We start from the raw sequence: 21,631 nt of genomic DNA on the forward strand, positions 1-21,631 counted from the left end.
GTGCGTCTTACACCCTCTTGACGATGAATAATATTTGCGGTAAAAAATTGTTATATATTCTTTTTAGTATAATTGTATTATAGTTTCTTTAAAAAATTTGCCACACTAATATGAAATTCTAGATCTGCCCCTGCATACGATATTCGTTTGGAACTTTGAAATGTACACTACTAAAGGGATAATGTTAAATTCTTCTTTGTCTATTTCAATGGCTTAGTTGACCTTATTAAAAAAATATATCTTTTTTTTTGTCAAATAATCTAGTGGCTAGAACTCACACAATTTAATTGTGGAGAAGTAGGTGTTCGGGTTCGAATTCCAACCCCGACAAATAATATCCGATATCCCTATCAACCGAGCTAAGCTCATGGAGATAAATATATCTTTTTATTATCTAAACAAGTATTTTAAAGATATTTATTGAAATAAATAAATAAATAAATGATCAAAATATATTAGGCAAATAGTGTAATAGTTAAATTAGATTTGTAGAATGGAGAAGTGTCTCTAATACATTTATCCACAGCCATTTAAGTTGAATGAGGACTCTACTATTTCACAGCAAAACCAGTAAAGTCACAACACATAATAACAAACAATAACATTAACGATGGCTTCAACAACAGAGGCTATAATTCAATTCGGAATCTTAATCCTAACCTTATCACTCTTCTTCCTCACACACTATCTCCGCAACCAAAAAACCCACAACAAAACCCGAACCCGTAACAAAACCCATCAACCCGAACCAACCCGCCACCTAAACCAAGCCTTACACCACCTGAACCGGGCCCGATCCACCACAAACCGCTCTCAACACGCCAAAAACTCTCTCTTCGAAGCCAACCAAGCTCTCTCTATCTCTCCCAGAGACCCCTCCATACACATCCTTCGAGCCAAAGCTCTTCACCTCATGAACCACCGCACCGCCGCTATTAAATCCCTCGACACCGCGTTTTCTCTTCCATCGGCGAAGATGCTTTCATCGGAGGAGCGTGCTGATGCGTTGGTGTTTAGAGCGGAGATGAAACTGGAGGTGAATCGGAGAAGGAGAGTTGAATCGGCGATGGAGGATATTGTGGAGGCGATTGGATTGAGTGGTGGTGAGGAATGTGAGAATTTGGAAGCGTTGTGTTTGTTGGGGAAGTGTTATGAATGGAAAGGGATGAGAGAAGAAGCGAAGAATGTGTTTCAGAAGGTTCTGGATTTTGAACCTGATTCTGTTGAAGCTCTCGGTGGATTGAAACGGTTAGGTCCATGATTTTATTTTAACCCGATTGAAACCCGAGTGAAGATGTGAATTTAATATTAGGGAAATGTTAACTTGTGCGTGGAACCCAACATAGTAACTTTTTGTTGGAATATGTGCGTTCAATTTAATTTTTGAATTTTTAGTAAATAGAATGCATAAAATTTGAGGGAATACTTTTACTTTTAGGTTTCTTATCTTTTGCATCGGTTTCCGACCCATTATTGGTGGGCGACGGCTCGTGCGTAGAGGCATGCGAACTAGCCAAGCATTGTTCCCCTAATTGTTGAACCTTATAATATGGATGTTCTATAGACATAATTTTTAAATAAATAGTTAATTTTCCCCCTAAAATTGTGTAAGTTTCGTCAATTAAACTGGTCAATGAAATAGCACATAACAAACAATTCAAATCAGACTTGCAGCCATGATCAAATTTCCTTTCTCAACAAAGCTACAAAGACTTCAATCATACAATGGAAACGCATATGTTTATTTTAAGAATTGAACTAAACGATGTTAATAAATTTCGTATAAATTTTTGTTCCGAATTTATTATTGAAGATCGTAAAAACAAATAGTTCTCCTTTTCTAATAGTAAAAACAAAATAGGCGTAATGTCTTGGATCAAAATTCAGGACGTTCTAACAGAATTATCACGATTCTATTAAATAAAAGGTTTAGAACATTTTTAACATGGAAACATTAACAAGTATAGTAAGACCATTTTCATTGGAAGGATCTCTTTTTAAAATACTTGATATCTATTAGGTATCTTAATTGGGAAAAAATTATTTTGAACACTTAATAAGAACAAGGTCTCAATGTAGACCAACAACTTTAGTGTGACCTACATTTTTTAAATATTCGAATATTGAAATTTAATGATATAAAATTATTGATAGATGATTAACGAGTCTCGTTTAAGACATTTGTGTGAGATGTTATGTTGTAAGGATTAAGTGTTTATTAAGTACTATTATTAAAAAAAATTATAAATGAGTGATGTGTACATTTGAGATCATTTAAGTACCGAAAAAATGAATGTCTCCATTGTAGATACTATAAGAACACTCGATAAGAAGTTTAAAATAAAAAAATTTATCTAAACATTTATGTATTTAACATATTAAAAGATCAAAAAACAACTTTTTCTTACGAAAGTCAAAGTTTCTATTTTTAGTTTGTAAACAAATGGCCAGACTTGTTAGCATTTGCATCTAGTTGACTAGTTGTATATAAGTGAACGGGTCACTTACTCTAGCTAGCTGGTTTGTAAAAAGTCTAACAAATATAAAAATATGTCTAACAAATTGATTTCGGTCAAAAACTTCCGAAGTACGTGTCTCTAGTTAATTATTAATTGAATTTTTCTACGCTCCCTCCCTAGCTAATTGTGAGAAAGTTGTCATTACAAATAACCTCAACTCTATTTGTTTCATGTAACTGATCACAAATAAGAAGGCTTGAAAGATGTCTTACTTACTATCTGTGCTAATTTTGTTGCTAGCAGTTATCACTCTTACAACCGTAGCAGGAAATATTAATCCTAAGTATCAAATACATGATGATGAGTCTGCACGATCCAATGGATTCATCAATTACCAGCCACCACAAAAACCGGTTGGTCTCAATTACAGTCCACCCCCACCACCTAGACATGTAGCGCCGCGTTCTAAACCTAGCGAAATTTACATCCCGGGAGTACCACACTTACAGGCTCGAAGGAGTCGTCGCCCTCCTCCAAAAATGTAAGAATTAAGAACTCGCTGCTTCACACCTATCTTGATAATTAAGTAGTACCACAGCACAGCAATATTTTTTACATTTGAAGACGAGTGAAATTCAACACCAGCAACTCACACACAAACTGCAAGTGATAGGAGGTTTAGTTGGTCCAATAGACTATTCGTGAAAATATTTTATAAACTATATTTTTATATCTTAGTTGTTATTTTAATTAAGGGTTTTGTTAGAAGACACATTTTATGAATATGTCTTTTAGCAAGTTATTTTATGAGCATTTGTTAAAAGATACCAACTAATTTTTATGAAGGTGTCTTTTAGCAAAGTTATAACTAAAAAGTGAAAATCAAACATTGAGATGTGGGTTGCTAAAAGACACCTTCATAGGTGGCTTCTAGCAAAACCCTTTAATTAATATGTTTTTAATACTGTTTTAGGGTATTTAAGATTATGTCACCTGGAAGGTTATGATTTATTTAGAATACTATATGTTGAGTGTATTGTCCCATTAGAAAAAGAATAAAAATGAATGATGAAATATCTCTAATTTTATTTGATAGTTTTTATATCGTTTATCTTTCTTAGTTTAGAACCTCTAATTTTCTTAGTTTCATAGTTTAAGTTTATTTTGAGTCTATAACGATATTCCGAGTTTTAATCTAAATAATGATGCTTAGCTTAATAATATCGATATTCACTAGTTGAGATGTATCTTATGAACAACGATACAACTTATTATATCATATACTCAATTCTTATAACACTATTTATAAAAAGATCATGCTAACAAGTGTTTTAAGAAAATCAAACGTAGTACGTTGAAATTGAAATTAACAACTTGACAAGGGAGAGAGGAAGTTAACTTTTAGAGAGAGAAACTCTCACTTCTCTCTACCTCTCCTCTTGTACTTTGTCTAGGGTTTCCCTATTCATCTAGGTGGTGGTTATTCTCAGCACCTCCCGGTCTGCCCTCCCTACTTAGGATTACACTCCTAGGTACTCCTAGTATCCTTTTACTTTTTTTCTTTTGGTCTTAGAATCCGATTTGGTTTTCAATGGAGGGTTGGAAGAGTGTCCAAACCACAGAGCAGGCCATCAAGCTTCCATCCAGTGTTATCAAAGATCTCTCTCAAGGAGAGCGACACCCACCAAAGCCAATCTCGTCTATTTGATACCGTCAAAATTGATTTAGAAAATGATATCTGCAGTCAAAATTGATACAGAAAATAAAATTCAAGTTGAATATCATTTTTTGGAACCCTAATTTGTGATGTCGCAGAAAATGCGATGAAGATGGAAAAGAGATTTTTCAACCGATACAAAAAAATTGAGAGATCGGTAAGAGTTAAGAAAGAAGAGAAACGTGAGTCACTCAAAGCTAACATTTAATTACAGCCATCTATTTAATCCAATGGCCACTATTTCATGCTCTCATCCTCTCATTTTAAAAGTCCTCTCATTTGAAATGCCCTATATATAACCGTAACCAACTTGGATTGGCCTGGTGGTATGGGACATGAGAGTGTGCTCCTTCTCTAGGTCTCAGGTTCAATTCTCTCCTGTGCTAATTTTGAACACCTCTAAAACCATCTACAATGGGAGGGTCTTCAACATTTAAGACCTGATACCTATTAGTTACCCTCATTGGGGAGAAGTTTTTTCGGGGTCTTATAAGACCACGAGTCTCACTTAAGAACCTCAATCTTATGCGGGACTCACACTCTTTTAATATTAAAAAATTGAAATGTAATGATATAAAACTATTGATAGTTGATTAGTGAGTCTCTTTTAAGAAATTTGTGTGAGATGCTGGGTTGGAGTAATTGAATACTTATTAAGTACTACTATTAAAAAATTATAAATTAGGGATGTGTCTATGAGTTTCGTCATTGTGAATGCTCTAATAAAGATTATAACATTCCCTTAAGACATAAGTTAATAAGCGAAAGACAAAAGTTTTTTCTTGAAATTTGTCTATTCAATGATGTAAAAGTAAAAAATTATATTAAAAATACAAAATTTATTTATTATTTCTTTTTTTAATTCCTTAACTTGTGTACCTAGGACACAAGTTAGCACGACATTACGACTTTTTATTAAAAAAATTATGTAACTATTACATCGACAAAAATAACAACTTATTTTATAAAAGAAGTTAGAACTTGTATTTGAAAGATATATAATATAATCTTTAAACAACTTGTGAAGCTGGTTTCTTCCCCCTTTCTTATTTGCATGTTAGGTAAGAAACAAAATGACGATAGGTCCCCATGTTAAAGCAGCATCTTTTGCCAACTCCTTCACAATCAAACAAGAGAAATTTGGCATCTCTTGCCAATAATTCTCTCATCTCTCTTTCACTGAAAAGTCTAACAAGGTTTATATGAGTCAAAATCATCGGCAAGATTGTGTTTCTATTTTTGGAAATTAAGTGGAAACTAAGTATTTTTGGAAGAAAAAGACCAACTTTTCTACGCTCCCTACCTAGTTTTGAGAAAGTTATCATTACAGATAACCTAAATTCGTTGCTTATCACAAATAAGAAAGCTTGAAAGATGTCTCACTTAATATCAGTGCTAGTTCTGTTGCTAGCAGTTATCACTCTTACATCCGTAGAAGGAAATATTAATCCCAAGTATCAGCCTGCACGATCCAATGGATTCATCAGTTACGAGCCCCCAACAACTGATACACAAAAACTGGTTGCTCTCAATCACAGGCGACGTAGACATTTAGCACATTTTCCTCCCAGAATTAGCGTCCCACCAATTAACATCCCAGGAAGACCACACCCACGGCCTCTTCGGCTTCCGAGACGCCCACCTCCAAAAATGTAAGAATTAAGAACTCACTATTTGAGGAGGCTAAGTTGGTCCAATAAACTACTCTCTCCTGTTATGTTTATAAAAAAAAATGTATTTTTGTAGATTTATTGAATACTTAATACATATTATAAACCAAATATATTAGATATTCAATTAATCTAACAAATAGTTTTTTTGCATATAAATATGACTGAAGAGCGGTTAATATCATCATTTGTAGTATATTTTATGTCTTAGTTGTTATTTTGATTTATATGTTTCCTGTACTTTTTTTAGTGTGCTTAAGATTTTACCATATGGATAATAATGATTTATCCAGAATATCATATAATAAGTGTATTAATTGTTCATTAAGGAAAAGAACAAAAATAAATGAGGAAATGTCTTTAATTGTATTTAATAGTTTTTCTATTGTTTATTTTCTTTGTTTAGAATCTTTAATTTTCTTAGTTCCATATTTTTAATTTATTTGGAGCCTGTCAACGATATTCCGGGTTGGAATCCAGTTAATAATGCACTAAGTTTTCCTTTGTTAAAAAAAATTGTGCAACATTTTTTATTTATTTTTAAATATGAAGAAAGCATTGAATAGAGAGTATGCAATGCAAAAGAGAGACAATGCTTGTACAAGCTTTGCATCTAAATAACACTGCTTCTTATTTCTTCTCTATCGATAACGATATTTTTTTTTTTAAGATGTCAAAATGGAATTATATTAATAATAAAAGAGAAATCCCCAAAGTACAAGATGTGTTTTTGAGACTACTGCAAAGAACCAAGTTTTACATCATAGTACACGAACACAACTCAAACAACATTAGCCAATACCCAAACAAACAAGAGGGTTTGACCACCACTGCTGAAAGCCAAAAACAAAACAAGCTTTTTTAGCTTTCAACCATCCTAAAGACAACATCGTAACCTTGTCTAATAAACGGGGAATGAGAGTAACTGTAACACTCCTATTTCTATTAAAGCAATAAAACATGCGAATAATACATTTATTCAAGAAATAGATGTTACGTCATCATTCAAAATTCAAACTCATCGTGCATGCATGTACATCTCAACAATCGCAGCGGAATATAAACCAGAGTACTCCAAATATACATGTCATGAATCAATTATTACATCAACATAGATGAATCTCAAAATCTCAACATATGGGTAAATCTTCAGTCATAACAAAATCCGAAATAAAATATAATCTAGATCGACAACCGACGCCTAGATCAGAGCCAACCTAGACTCTATGAACACCGATATCGAAGATAGCTCCCGATATCCACCAAGCACAAGAACTCACCAAACAACAAATCCTGCACAACGTCTACCCATCCATATAGACAGGTAGGCGGTCAAAACCACTGGAGGTAAGTATTACATCATCATAATCCAAATAACAATTAACATGAATAATTCAATTAAACATCATGTACTTGATCCAAATAACATTCCCATATATATATATATATATATACACACACACACACACCATGATCCCAATAACTCACATCAATTAATCACCAATCACATGTGTCATGAACAATTATCAAATCACATTTATTCATGCACAATCACCAATCAAATTTCACCAATAAGACTCATGCATGATGTGTACCTAGACCGACACATATATGCATGTGGTACCATATCACCTCTAGGTCGTCACCTATATCTAGACCGTCAAAGGTCTCTGCAAGGCCGAAGCCCACAATCTAGATCACTAATGGATCTCTGCAAGACCGAAGTCCACAAAACTAGATCAACAAATTATCTCTGCTAGGCTGGAGCCCAATGATGCAACAAAAACATCATATCAAATCTCGACACGACTATGATGCATGGACATGTAACAAGACTCGATAATGCGACATCAATTCACAATTATCACCACAATATAGAGGACAACTTCCACATATATTGATCATCTCCACAACATTTGCATTATCAAGAAAACATGTTCATACACAATCAAATCATAATACTCATCATCACCAAATCATGATCATCAATAATCAACAATGTTATTCAACATTAATTATTCCATATAGTTTCTGTAACGCCCTCTTTAATTATTTGATTATCTTAATGAGTTTATAATATACTTATATGATTTATATGATTTATTTTGATGAGGGATATTTTGTTATGTTATATGTTAGTATTTATTAGTATAATATATATGCTATTTGGTTTAAAAATATATATGTTATAAAAATATTTTATATTTTATATATATATATATATATATATATATATATATATATATATATATATTAGAATAGAATATTGAGTTTAGGGGTTGTTATGAGATTTTAGAGAGTTTTGGGGGAGAAAGAGAAATAAGATAAAATAGAAAAAGAAAAGTTATAAATAAGAGAGACCTAGTTTAGAAAAATATAACGTACGATCAATTTTGGAGAAAAGGGAGAAAAAGCCAAGAGAAGGGAGCAAGACCTAGGAAGATGCAATTTTTATATTCCAAGGTAAGGATGAGACTAACATTCAATAATCCAGAGTCTATGATTCTGAAAATTGTATTTAACATGTTGTAGGTTTAGTTTTTGAGAATTTGAGAATTACGGTTAAGAGTGATGATTGTCATGATTTTGAATAAAAGTAAAGTTGAATAATATGGGTTGCTTTTTCTGATTTTTCTTTTCATCTCTGCCCCGAATTTGAAATGAAATCTGGTCAAAACGATTTATAGAACTTGAGTTATGGTCAAATTACTGCACGTAGGCCACAGTGAATTTTTATGAATTTCAGCACAACATTGTTCGAATTTGAAATGAAATCTGGTATTGATAGGTCCAGAATTAGTCTTAGGTGTAAACACGAAAGTTGTAGGTATGAATATTAGCTTTCTAATGCCGTTAGTTTGAGGTCAAAACGATTTATAGAACTTGAGTTATGGTCAAATTACTGCACGTAGGTCACAGTGAATTTTTATGAATTTCAGCACAACTTTGTTCGAATTTGAAATGAAATCTGGTATTGATAGGTCCAGAATTAGTCTTAGGTGTAAACACGAAAGTTGTAGGTATGAATATTAACTTTCTAATGTCGTTGATTTGACTTAAAAAGGATTTATAGAACTTGAGTTATAGTGAAATTACTGCACGTAGGTCACAGTGAATAATTGAATATGATTGATGAATTAGTATATGAATGTATATGTTTATGAGTATGATGTTGTTTATGATTGATGAATTAGTATATGTATGTATATGTTGTGAATAGATATTGTCCATGATTGATGAAGTGTTATATGTATATATGATGTTTTAAGATGTTGATTATTATTTGATGTTGTTATATTGTGATATAATTGTATATGCATTACTTGAATTATATGTGAATAATTGAGACGTTGTTGACTTGCATTTGATATTATTATGTCATGCTGTTTTTGTATGCTGTTGTTATTTAACTAATTTGCATGAGTCGGTCTAAGTTGATTAAGATGATGAAGTTCCAAATTATTGGATTATATAAGAGGTTGTCGATTTAAGATGTTAAGAGGTCGAGTCCATGCATTAGCATTTCATTGTTGGGGGCTTGATGCCCTGGAGCCTTTGCTCAATTAAGTTGAGGGCTTGATGCCTTGGGAGCCTTTTTACGCTCAAATAAGTTGAGGGCTTGATGCCCTGTGAGCCTATTTACGCTCCAATACGTTGGGGGTTTGACGCCCTGGATTGGGACCACATGCATATAAGAGGTCTAAGTTGCATAGTCAAGTTGGAGTCGCATTTGTCGTGTCAAAGATTTTAAGTTGCCAAGTTGTTGAAGCTGTGATTCTTTATATGAACTCTTAAAGATGTATTATATGATATATTATTATCTATGATGAATATTATGATGATTTTAGGTTGTTAAATATAATTGTTGAATTATATGCTTAATATTATTGTTTTGTGAAATCTCACCCCTTCTGCTTGGAAACGATGCTCTTCGTATGAGTAACTTGCAGGTGATCGAGTTTAAGTTGCTGTTAGATTGCTGTCGTGAGTGGATTATCTCTCATGTGTGTCTTTAGGTGCTCTGATACGTAACAGGATGGGAACTTTGTTGCATGCTTTTCTATTCCTTACGTATTGCTTATGAATTTATATGATTAAGTTGTTAATTGTATTTTTATGAGATACTTTGATGAGACCTTCGTGCCAAAATTATTTTTAGATGTTCGAATAAATTCCGCAGCGAAGTATTAAATATTATGTTATTCAATTTTGAAGGATAATTAGTTAATTATTCCGTTTATGATTTTAAGAAAAGAAGTGTGACATTCCGTTTATGTGAATTACTCTGATTAATTAAATGAAATTTTTACGATGGGAAAACGTGGTGTTACAATTGGTATCAGATCAGGTCGGTCCGTCCGGCCAAGTAGTTGAATCGAGTTGTGTCGAGTAACAGTTGTATTACTATCTTTATGCTGTTTGATTGGTTGTTGTTGTGTTTCTGATTAATATATATGTTTATTATGTGATCATGTTTGATTGACTAACTTTGATTTGGTTTACATGTTTTGTTGAAGTTTCTATTTGGCTATCTATGGTTTAAGATGGTTAGGCAATAATTGAATTCATTTCTTTTGTGCTCTGAATTTCGAGGACAAAATTCTTTTAAGAGGGGAGAGTTGTAACGCCCTCTTTAATTATTTGATTATTTTAATGAGTTTAGAATATACTTATATGATTTATATGATTTATTTTGATGAGTGATATTTTGTTATGTTATATGTTGGTATTTATTAGTATAATATATATGCTATTTGGTTTAGAAATATATATGTTATAAAAATATATTTGTTATAGAGATATATTTCTAATAAAAATATTTTATATTATACTCTCTCCGGTGTCAATTGTAGGGAAAAAACAAAAAAAATTGTGGTCTCAAATGTAAGAAAAAGTATAGTAAAAACAACCTGATAAATGCTACTATTCCAATTTTACCCCATCTCCATGAGTTCAAGAGTCACTTTCATTAATTATTACTAAAACATGACAAGGGCAAAATTGAAAAGTTGTACTTTTTTAACATGACTTCAATGTAATCAATTCATTTTCTTAATTGGTGTGCTTTTTTTTTCCCTACATTTGAGACCGGAGGGAGTATATATATATATATATATATATATATATATATATATATATATATATATATATATATATATATTTGAATAGAATATTGAGTTTCGGGGTTGTTATGAGATTTTAGAGAGTTTTGGGGGAGAAAGAGAAATAAGATAAAATAGAAAAGAAAAGTTATAAATAGGAGAGACCTAGTTTAGAAAAACATAACGTACGATCAATTTTGGAGAAAAGGGAGAAAAAGCCAAGAGAAGGGAGCGAGACCTAGGAAGATGCGATTTTTATATTCCAAGGTAAGGGTGAGACTAACATTCAATAATCTTGAGTCTATGATTCTAAAAATTGTATTTAACATGTTGTAGGTTTAGTTTTTGAGAATTACGGTTAAGAGTGATGATTGTGATGATTTTGAATAAAAGTGAAGTTGAATAATATGGGTTGCTTTTTCTGATTTTTCTTTTCATCTCTGCCCCAAATTTGAAATGAAATCTGGTATTGATAGGTCCAGAATTGGTCTTTGGTGTAAACACGAAAGTTGTAGGTATGGATGTTAGCTTTCTAATGCCGTTAGTCTGAGGTCAAAACGATTTATAGAACTTGAGTTATGGTCAAATTACTGCACGTAGGTCACAGTGAATTTTTATGAACTTCAGCACAACTTTGTCCGAATTTGAAATGAAATCTGGTATTGATAGGTCCAGAATTAGTCTTAGGTCTAAACACGAAAGTTGTAGGTATGAATATTCTCTTTCTAATGCCGTTGATTTGACTTAAAAAGGATTTATAGAACTTGAGTTATAGTGAAATTACTGCACGTAGGTCACAGTGAATAATTGAATATGATTGATGAATTAGTATATGAATGTATATGTTTATGAGTATGATGTTGTTTATGATTGATGAATTAGTATATGTATGTATATGTTGTGAATACGATATTGTCCATGATTGATGAAGTGTTATATGTATATATGATATTTTAAGATGTTGATTATTATTTGATGTTGTTATATTGTGATATAATTGTATATGCATTACTTGAATTATATGTGAATAATTGAGACGTTGTTGACTTGCATTTGATATTATTATGTCATGCAGTTTTTGTATACTGTTGTGTTGCTGTTGTTATTTAACTAATCTGCATGAGTCGGTTTAAGTTGATTAAGATGATGAAGTTCCAAATTATTGGATTATATAAGAGGTTGTCGATTTAAGATGTTAAGAGGTCGAGTCCATGCATTAGCATTTCATTGTTGGGTGCTTGATGCCCTGGAGCCTTTGCTCAATTAAGTTGAGGGCTTGATGCCTTGGGAGCCTTTTTACGCTCAAATAAGTTGAGGGCTTGATGCCCTGTGATCCTATTTACGCTCCAATTGTTGGAGTAAGCCCTAATAGCCAATCTTTGTTGATTGGGTTTGGCTTTGTATCATGATATTGATACAAGTATATATCGTGAATATATAATAATAAGGCATTTCTTTATTGATTTTGTTTTGTTTCAAAATAATAAAATCCCTAGAATAGTTAGTCCGTTTAATGGAACATTAAGTATAACTTAATTGTGAGACCCCGTTAAACATAAGGAAACTATTCTTAAAGTATCCGTAGTCAAGCTTTGTTGAGAAGTGGGATATCATTAAAGCATAGAGACTATTATGTGGGTAGACTGATGATCACATCTCACAGATCACAGATAAAGAGTTATCAAGTCTTCACATAGATATAAATATTAGGAGTAATATTTATATTGGATTGATCCGCCATGAGAATACTACATAGTAAAAGTTATGAAAAATGTCATAAGATATTCTCATAGTGATAGTGGTGTATTCCACCCTTCGACCTGAAACCACTATGTACCCTAGATGTTGGAGTCGAGTGCTTTGTCACCATTCAAACGTTGTCCGTAACAAGGTGACTATAAAGTTGGTTGATGGGTACTCCATGAATCATGCTGAGGGACATGAGTGACCGAGATAGAATTTTCCCCTCCTACATAACAGGAGAAATGTCTACGGGCCCAATATTGAGCTAGACAAGGATGACACGGTCTATGCCTTGTGTTCAATATAGACATGAGGGCAAAAGGGTAATTATACACATGAACATTATCACGGAAAGGTTTCGTCAGATCATATGACATTCTCGTCACTTGGGTAACAGTGATGTGTTGCTAGATACCGCTCACTGTTTATAATATTAAATACGTGATTTAATATTATTGTCAACGCTACGGGAACCTATTGGGTCACACACAAAGGACAGATAGATGAGAGAAATAAATAAGTAAGACTTCTTTATAAAATAATAAGTGAGACTTATTAGTAATTAAATAATTAAATATGACTTTATTATTTGATTTACGAAAAATAGAGAAACGCGGTCCACCGTAAGGTACGGTGTATTTAAGTGTTGTCTTGCTGACCACACAAGTAATTCTATAAATAGAACCCTTGTGTTGAAGCATGACTAACCTTTTGTGAGTGCTTAACCTAAAAAGTTGTGAAACCCTAGCCGCCACTCTCTAAACCTGGTTCTCTCTGAATCTCCGTTGGAATTGGCTAGAAGTTCTGTTCGTGTGGACTGAGTAGAGGCATCGCTTTGTATCAGAAATATTTCTTCGGTTCTGCTCTTCAAGAGGTAAACACATGAATCTTAAAGTGTTTAAGTTTCTATTTGATTTGTGATTAATGATTTAATCAAGATCCGTTTCAATGAGATTTCTTCCGCAAAGAGGATTAAAATTGTGAAAAACCCTCTCTTAAAATCTTAAAATCCCTACAGTGGTATCAGAACATGTGTTGCGATTAAATCATTGAATTCAAATCTATTTGTTGTTTGCCTGACATGGTTTTGTGATATGATCATATAAATATATAAGTCATCGACTTATGCTTTTGTTTCTTATATATGCGATGTATGTCATATGATAAAGCATGTTTCTGTTTCAAATTTTAGTTTGTTTATGATTTGTTTCGATTTGGATCCTATGCATGCTATACGATTGTCGTTTTTGTTTCGTTATGATATCTTGTGTATGCTATACGATCCTGTTTTACCAAATTTGATTTGATAAAGGTACTTTTGAAGGATTTAGATAAAGTTATCATTTCTTTAATATTATTGAAACAAATTCATGAATTCTATAAGGTATTATTAAATTTAATATACCGTGAGATCAGTTTTGAACTGATATTTAGAGTAACATGTTGATCACAAATTTTGATTTGTTTTGTTTGAGGAATTAATAGTTACGATTTGCCTGTCTGTTTTGAATATGATTCAAAACCAATTACATGCTCTTCATTTCTTTTATGTTTTGAATATGATTCAAAACCAATTTTGTTGCTTTTCGATTTGATAAGTAAATACAAAATGTTTTGAAATATGAAGATGAGATCTGATGTTATTGTAGCAAATTTGGTTTAATATAATTGATTGGGATATTAATTTTCCAAGTTGAGAAGAGTTCTAATTTGGAATTGTCGTTATTTTCTTTCGGATAATAATGACCATTCAATATCAATTAATTATTTTCTTTCGGATATATGGCATACTGATGTCAATTAAGTGGCAAAGAAATCGTATAAAGTATTTTTATTTTTTTTTTTAAAATAAAATTTTGTTCCGAAGTATGTGGGTTAATTACGTATACACTGGAAGTTAGTTTCCAGATCAGAAATTGTTTCTGAATTTCCATGAATTGTTATGGTAATTGTTATTATAACAAATATGATATTTAATTGCCAATAATAAATTGGATATGATCCAAACTTTTCGGAAACGTAACTTGTTCCCTACGTAGATAACTGATTGGAAATTTTTCAAGTATGATATAGTGATATTATAAATGTTATAATAACATATATTATAAGTTTCTAATAATAATCTACACGAATTACTACTTACCATAGTATTATTATTTAGTTAATTAATTAATATGGTATATGGTTATGACCTTAGATTTTAGTGTTCTATTTATTTAAATACGACCTGCGTGTCGTGATTTATTTTATTTTTAAATACAACCTGTGTGTCGTGGTTTACTTTATTTATTTTATTTAAGGAGTTAAATATTGTAATTGTTCGAGTTGAAGAAGAGACAACGTCAAAAGATGATTTCGATGGAGAAATTTTTGAAGCTTGTTCGTGGGTCAAAGAATTGTAATAAAGTAGTTTATTTAATTCTTACACGTTAGGAGGTCATAACCATAGTACCTAGTTTATTATTTTATGTATGTGATGCATGAAATGTGTGTTTAGATTAGTGCATGTATATTTTAAATATTTTATATATACTTGCTATCTATGAACATGAATGTTATGTATAATATTAGATGTGTGTATAAGATACACAACTTAATTAAAATCCTTCAAATAGAATATGAAGTAAATTATTGTTAAAGTATAACACACTTCAAGACTAATATCGAAATGTGTAGGTTTCGCCTCCGCGAGGTGCACTTTCTATACTAGTAAGTTGTGGTGCGGTAATTCTATTTACCGATTGTTATTCTGGATCTAACTTAACTATATTATTTTAATAAGATTAAAATATATATATTTACTTCAAAAGAATATTAAGTTAATTGCTTTTCAAAGGATGACACCCTTCAAGACTAATATCGAAATGTGTAAGTTTCGCCTCCGCGAGGTGCACTTTCTATACTAGTAAGTTGCGGTGCGGTAATTCTATTTACCCGACTGTTATTCTTTGGGTCCAACTTAACTAAATTATTTTAATATGATTAAAATAAATTTAGAAGCAATGTTTGGGAACATCTATATGATAGATTAGAGTAATGAGTTATTCACTCAAATGATTTGAAAGTTGTATGAGATACAATTGGAAGGAGTTCCTACCTAAATAACTGAGTTTTGAGTACAGTCCCCGTTGACTTAAAGCAAGGTGAAATATGGATTTTAACCCACTAGAAAATCTTCCAATGAGATTTTCCGATTCAAATGTTGAAGGTCATTTGATTTGAGTAAAATAGTGGGAGCATATTTAATTAAAGACCTAATTAATTATGTTTTTAAATCATGATACATTTATTTTATTTATTTTCTGTATTTAGAATTTCTTCGGCATATACATTTTTATTATAATGTTAAATGTTCTTATGAAGAACAAAATTTTCAGAAAGGAGTTTCTGAATTGGTACAAAATTAAGAATTGTTCTTAAGAATAAGAAAAACTGTATAATTTCGAGCAACCATTTCCTAGCAACTTTCTATATATAAATTTGAAAAGAATGCTTGTCAGAAGCATTAGGTCGAATGAGTGGATATAAGATATCTCATAGTGGTAACGACAATGGATAATGATATGATCATTAATCTCAATGTTATAACTGCAAGGTAAGATAAAAGATTTCAACCTATCAAGTACATGGAAACGGATAAGAATAAAATTCAAACTTTGTTTCTCTACCTTGGAGGGTTAAACATGGTTGCTAAATAGGGAAGCAATTATTTCAAAAGTTGAAAGCAAAATTGCTCGTAGTTTTGAAAGCGTCAAAATAAGAAAGAAGTAAGACTTCTTATTTACCCATATAGTTATATAAAGTTAAATTTCTACTTCTGCATCATAAGTATATGATACTTGATGATTAATCTTATATTTGTTGAAATATAGAGTTTAAAGAAGTAGAACATTAACTATAAGTGAAGTCCACCTACGTCTAGAATGGAACAAATAGTTTCGTTGACTATAAGAGCTTATGCTTTGACTTAAACTTAACTTGATATGGAACCAAATAATTGTTATTAAATTCCATATAATATAGAAGCATTATGTCCTAAATCTTGTATTGACAAGAGAAGGATTGTGTAGTTGAATAAAAGACAAATGTTGTCCTATTATCCAAATAATGTTTTCTATACAAGTGTGCTAATCAGGTAATGGAATTGAGTTCCAAGATCTTGATAAGCTGATCTATAACATATGAAAAAGGATCAAATGATATTTGAACCTTTTGTATATAATTGGCATTACTGTTTAGTACAAACAGGCGTGATTCACATTTCCAAAATCCATGGATATGGACTATTGGACTCATTTGATTTTATATCATTTGAAAGATGTGAGTCCCACCTTTCAAAATAGATTAGTATACCAGTCACCAACAAAGGTGAAAGGGCACGTAATTTATTTGAGTTTATATACATATGAGATGTATATGGAGAACTAAACATATTTTCTAGATATTGTTTCTATTACTTCATATAGCATTACTAAATCATTTAGTAGATAAGCAAAGTGTATTTGACACGATTGAAGAAAACTTTGAAATTGTTCAAAGATTTTAACAATGAAGTAAAAGGAATAAGTTTGAAAAGTATAAAGACCATACGAGTAAGTCGTGATGGTAAGTACTTAATTAAGGAGTATAATGATTATTTATATCTCATCATGTTTGACATGAGTCGATCTAAAATAAGATTATGACTCTGTGACTCTTGTAATTGCTTTATTTACAGTTATTCTTTACCCACGACAAGTTCCAATTGAGGTAATCATAAAGACACCATATTTGATATGGAGGTAAAGTACCTATTTTGACTTTATGATAATTTTAGGTTATATGGTTTACTAAATAAACTTCAAATTAAATGAATGTATACTTGTGGAGGTTCCCTTAGGAAACTAGAGGATACTATTTCTACATCTTCTTCCTTGACAAAAGTTGTTTGTCTCTAGAACTAGAGTATTCCTTTTCAAAGAGTATAGCTCTGCAAGAGCTGGTGGGAGTGATGTAGAACTTGAATTAAGTCAAGTACCACAAAATACATGTTTCTCTAAGAATGGAACATGAACCGATTCAACAAAGGGTTGTTGGTAAATTGCTAGTTCGAGTAGCACATGATCTAGATGAGTCTGATATGTCATAACACTAGGATGAGAAACATGATTTTGTCATGACTCAACAAGGTGATATGATGCTCATGGAAGATGAGCACCTGACTTACTAGAAGGTCGCAAATGGTCTGATTTTGAGAAGTAGCCATATGCCATGAGATATTATAAAGAAGCCATGTACACAAGCCATATATGGATATTGGTTATATCATTCAAATGAGTATGACTCATAAAATGAATGTGAGTTTTCTTGTAGAAAACTAACATGGATGGTATTATGAATACATTTAAGATGTGATTGATTATATAAGGTTTCATGCAATTCATGATGCATATCATGACGAAACCATTCCATCATCGTAATGCTTAAATCTAACGATCCCAATTCTCATTGTTGTATAATACATGTTCTAGAAGATGGATAATGAGGTTTTATTCATTAATTGGAGCAACCTTATATATGTAGGATTTCGTTAATCCAAAGGATACTAGAAAGGTAGATGTATTATAAAATTCATTTATGAATTAGAGAAAACTTCTCAAAGTTGAATTTTTATTTTATTAATGAAGTTTTATGAAAACTTTTATTAATAAAGAAATCTTGTGCACATAAGGAGATTAGTGGGAGCATTGATATTAGTTTGGTGGAGTATGTGGATGACATACTAGTCACCTAAATAATTTATTTACACATGTAAGACATGGTTAGAAAATTATTTTCAATATGTACCAAAATTGATTATAGTGTTCGACACTAGAATACCTTCAAGAATATCCTTGGATGTCTTAAAAGACTATGGATTGTTTCTTGAACACGGATGAAAGAAACATTGTAAATGAGTTACAATGATGTTGACTTTCATATCGGTGTACAGTATATCAAGATTGTAATTTGGAATAAATGTTATGCTAGGATATCAACTATGAAATTTGTAAAAATACAAGCTTCAGATAGTTGTTGTTTCTATTACAGATGTCAAATATATATGATTTGGATTGTTTAGCTCATAGCTGAGTGAAAACATGTGTTTCTTGCATTGCGGATTCCATTGATCTCGTATGAGGTAAAATTGGTTTAAATCTTGCGAGCAATGAAAACTTGATCTCACCAATGATCCAAATGTATACTTCGACACTTCAATTTCTTTTCGATTGAAGATCGAAAATGGAAATTGAAAGAAGTATAACCTACCAACATAAGAAAGAGTTCCTGATCTCCTAGTATATTATCTTGCCCATAGTGTGCTTGATGCTAACACTTGACCAATAGATATTTAGTTAATATTTGATTGGCTTTTAGTGCTAGTGGGAGATTGTTGGAGTAAGCCCTAATAGCCAATCTTTGTTGATTGGGTTTGGCTTTGTATCATGATATTGATACAAGTATATATTGTGAATATATAATAATAAGGCATTTCTTTATTGATTTTGTTTTGTTTCAAAATAATAAAGTCCCTAGAATAGTTAGTCCGTTTAATGGAACATTAAGTATAACTTAATTGTGAGACCCCGTTAAACATAAGGAAACTATTCTTAAAAGTATCCGTAGTCAAGCTTTGTTGAGAAGTGGGATATCATTAAAGCATAGAGACTATTATGTGGGTAGACTGATGATCACATCTCACAGATCACAGATAAAAAGTTATCAAGTCTTCACATAAATATAAATATTAGGAGTAATATTTATATTGGATTGATCCGCCATGAGAATACTACATAGTAAAAGTTATGAAAAATGTCATAAGATATTCTCATCGTGATAGTGGTGTATTCCACCCTTCGACCTGAAACCACTATGTACCCTAGATGTTGGAGTCGAGTGCTTTGTCACCATTCAAACGTTGTCCGTAACAGGGTGACTATAAAGTTGGTTGATGGGTACTCCATGAATCATGCTGAGGGACATGAGTGACCGAGATGGAATTTGCCCCTCCTACATAACAGGAGAAATGTCTATGGGCCCAATATTGAACTAGACAAGGATGACACGGTCTATGCCTTGTGTTCAATATAGACATGAGGGCAAAAGGGTAATTATACACATGAACATTATCACGGAAAGGTTTCGTCAGATCACATGACATTCTCGTCACTTGGGTAGCAGTGATGTGTTGCTAGATACCGCTCACTGTTTATAATATTAAATACGCTATTTAATATTATTGTCAACGCTACGGGAACCTATTGGGTCACACACAAAGGACAGATAGATGAGAGAAATAAATAAGTAAGACTTCTTTATAAAATAATAAGTGAGACTTATTAGTAATTAAATAATTAAATATGACTTTATTATTTGATTTACGAAAAATAGAGAAACGCGGTCCACCGTAAGGTACGATGTATTTAAGTGTTGTCTTGCTGACTACATAAGTGATTCTATAAATAGAACCCTTGTGTTGAAGCATGACTAACATTTTGTGAGTGCTTAACCTAATTCACAAAAAGTTGTGAAACCCTAGCCGCCGCTCTCTAAACCTGGTTCTCTCTGAATCTCTGTTGGAATTGGCTAGCACTGGTCATCGGAGAAGTTCTGTTCGTGTGGACTGAGTAGAGGCATCGCTTTGTGCGTGATCAGAAATATTTCTTCGGTTCTGCTCTTCAAGAGGTAAACACATGAATCTTAAAGTGTTTAAGTTTCTGTTTGATTTGTGATTAATGATTTAATCAAGATCCGTTTCAATGAGATTTCTTCCGCAAAGAGGATTAAAATTGTGAAAAACCCTCTCTTAAAATCTTAAAATCCCTACACCAATACGTTGGGGGCTTGACGCCCTGGATTGGTACGACATGCATATAAGAGGTCTAAGTTGCATAGTCAAGTTGGAGTCGCATTCGTCGAGTCAAAGATGTTTAAGTTGCCAAGTTGTTGAAGCTGTGATTCTTTATATGAACTATTAAAGATGTGATATATGATATATTATTATCTATGATGAATATTATGATGATTTTAGGTTGTTAAATATAATTGTTGAATTATATGCTTAATATTATTGTTTTGTGAAATCTCACCCCTTCTGCTTGGAAACGATGCTCTTCGTATGAGTAACTTGCATGTGATCGAGTTTAAGTTGCTGTTAGATTGCTGTCGTGAGTGGATTATCTCTCATGTGTGTCTTTAGGTGCTCTGATACGTAACGGGTGAGAACTTTGTTGCATGCTTTTCTATTCCTTACGTATTGCTTATGAATTTACATGATTAAGTTGTTAATTGGATTTTTATGAGATACTTTGATGAGACCTTCGTGCCAAAAGTATTTTTAGATGTTCGAATAAATTCCGCTGGAAAGTATTAAATATTATGTTATTGAATTTTGAAGGATAATTAGTTAATTATTCCGTTTATGATTTTAAGAAAAGAAGTGTGACATTCCGTTTATGTGAATTACTCTGATTAATTAAATGAAATTTTTACGTTGGGAAAACGGGGTGTTACAGTTTCACCATTTCAAGCATTTCTTACATTCTAAGTAAGATATCATACACATCTCATAATAAACATCATATCCAAAATACAATCATCCATTCATACAACTTCATTAGTCATATAAGAATAGTCACGATAGACAATTGGCTTAAGAAATATTTGGTTTTTTGCGGTTTTCAATTTTTTTGGATTGGTTTACGGTTTTATTTTAGATCGGTTTGGATTTGAACACCTCTAAGACCATCTCCAATGGGAGGGTCTTCAAAATTTAAGACCCGATACCTATTTGTTATTCTCGTTGGGGAGAAGTTTTTACGGGGTCTTATAAGACCACGGGTCTCACTTAAGACCCTCAATCTTATGTGGGATCCACACTCTTTTAATATTAAAAAATTGAAATGTAATAATATAAAAGTG

General features: G+C 32.0%; 1 protein-coding gene across 1 annotated transcript; it reads left to right on the forward strand.

The window, feature by feature from the left end:
• The first annotated feature begins 496 nt into the window (after positions 1-496).
• On the forward strand, positions 497-1,437 carry LOC25501409 (uncharacterized). Its single transcript, XM_013590627.3, has one exon. The coding sequence runs from the start codon at positions 611-613 to the stop codon at positions 1,259-1,261; it is 651 nt and encodes a 216-aa protein (XP_013446081.1). The 5' UTR covers positions 497-610; the 3' UTR covers positions 1,262-1,437.
• The last annotated feature ends 20,194 nt before the right edge of the window (positions 1,438-21,631 follow it).

This window comes from Medicago truncatula, chromosome 8 (genome assembly GCF_003473485.1).
Source record: "Medicago truncatula cultivar Jemalong A17 chromosome 8, MtrunA17r5.0-ANR, whole genome shotgun sequence".
In the NCBI taxonomy this organism is placed as follows: Eukaryota; Viridiplantae; Streptophyta; class Magnoliopsida; order Fabales; family Fabaceae; genus Medicago; species Medicago truncatula.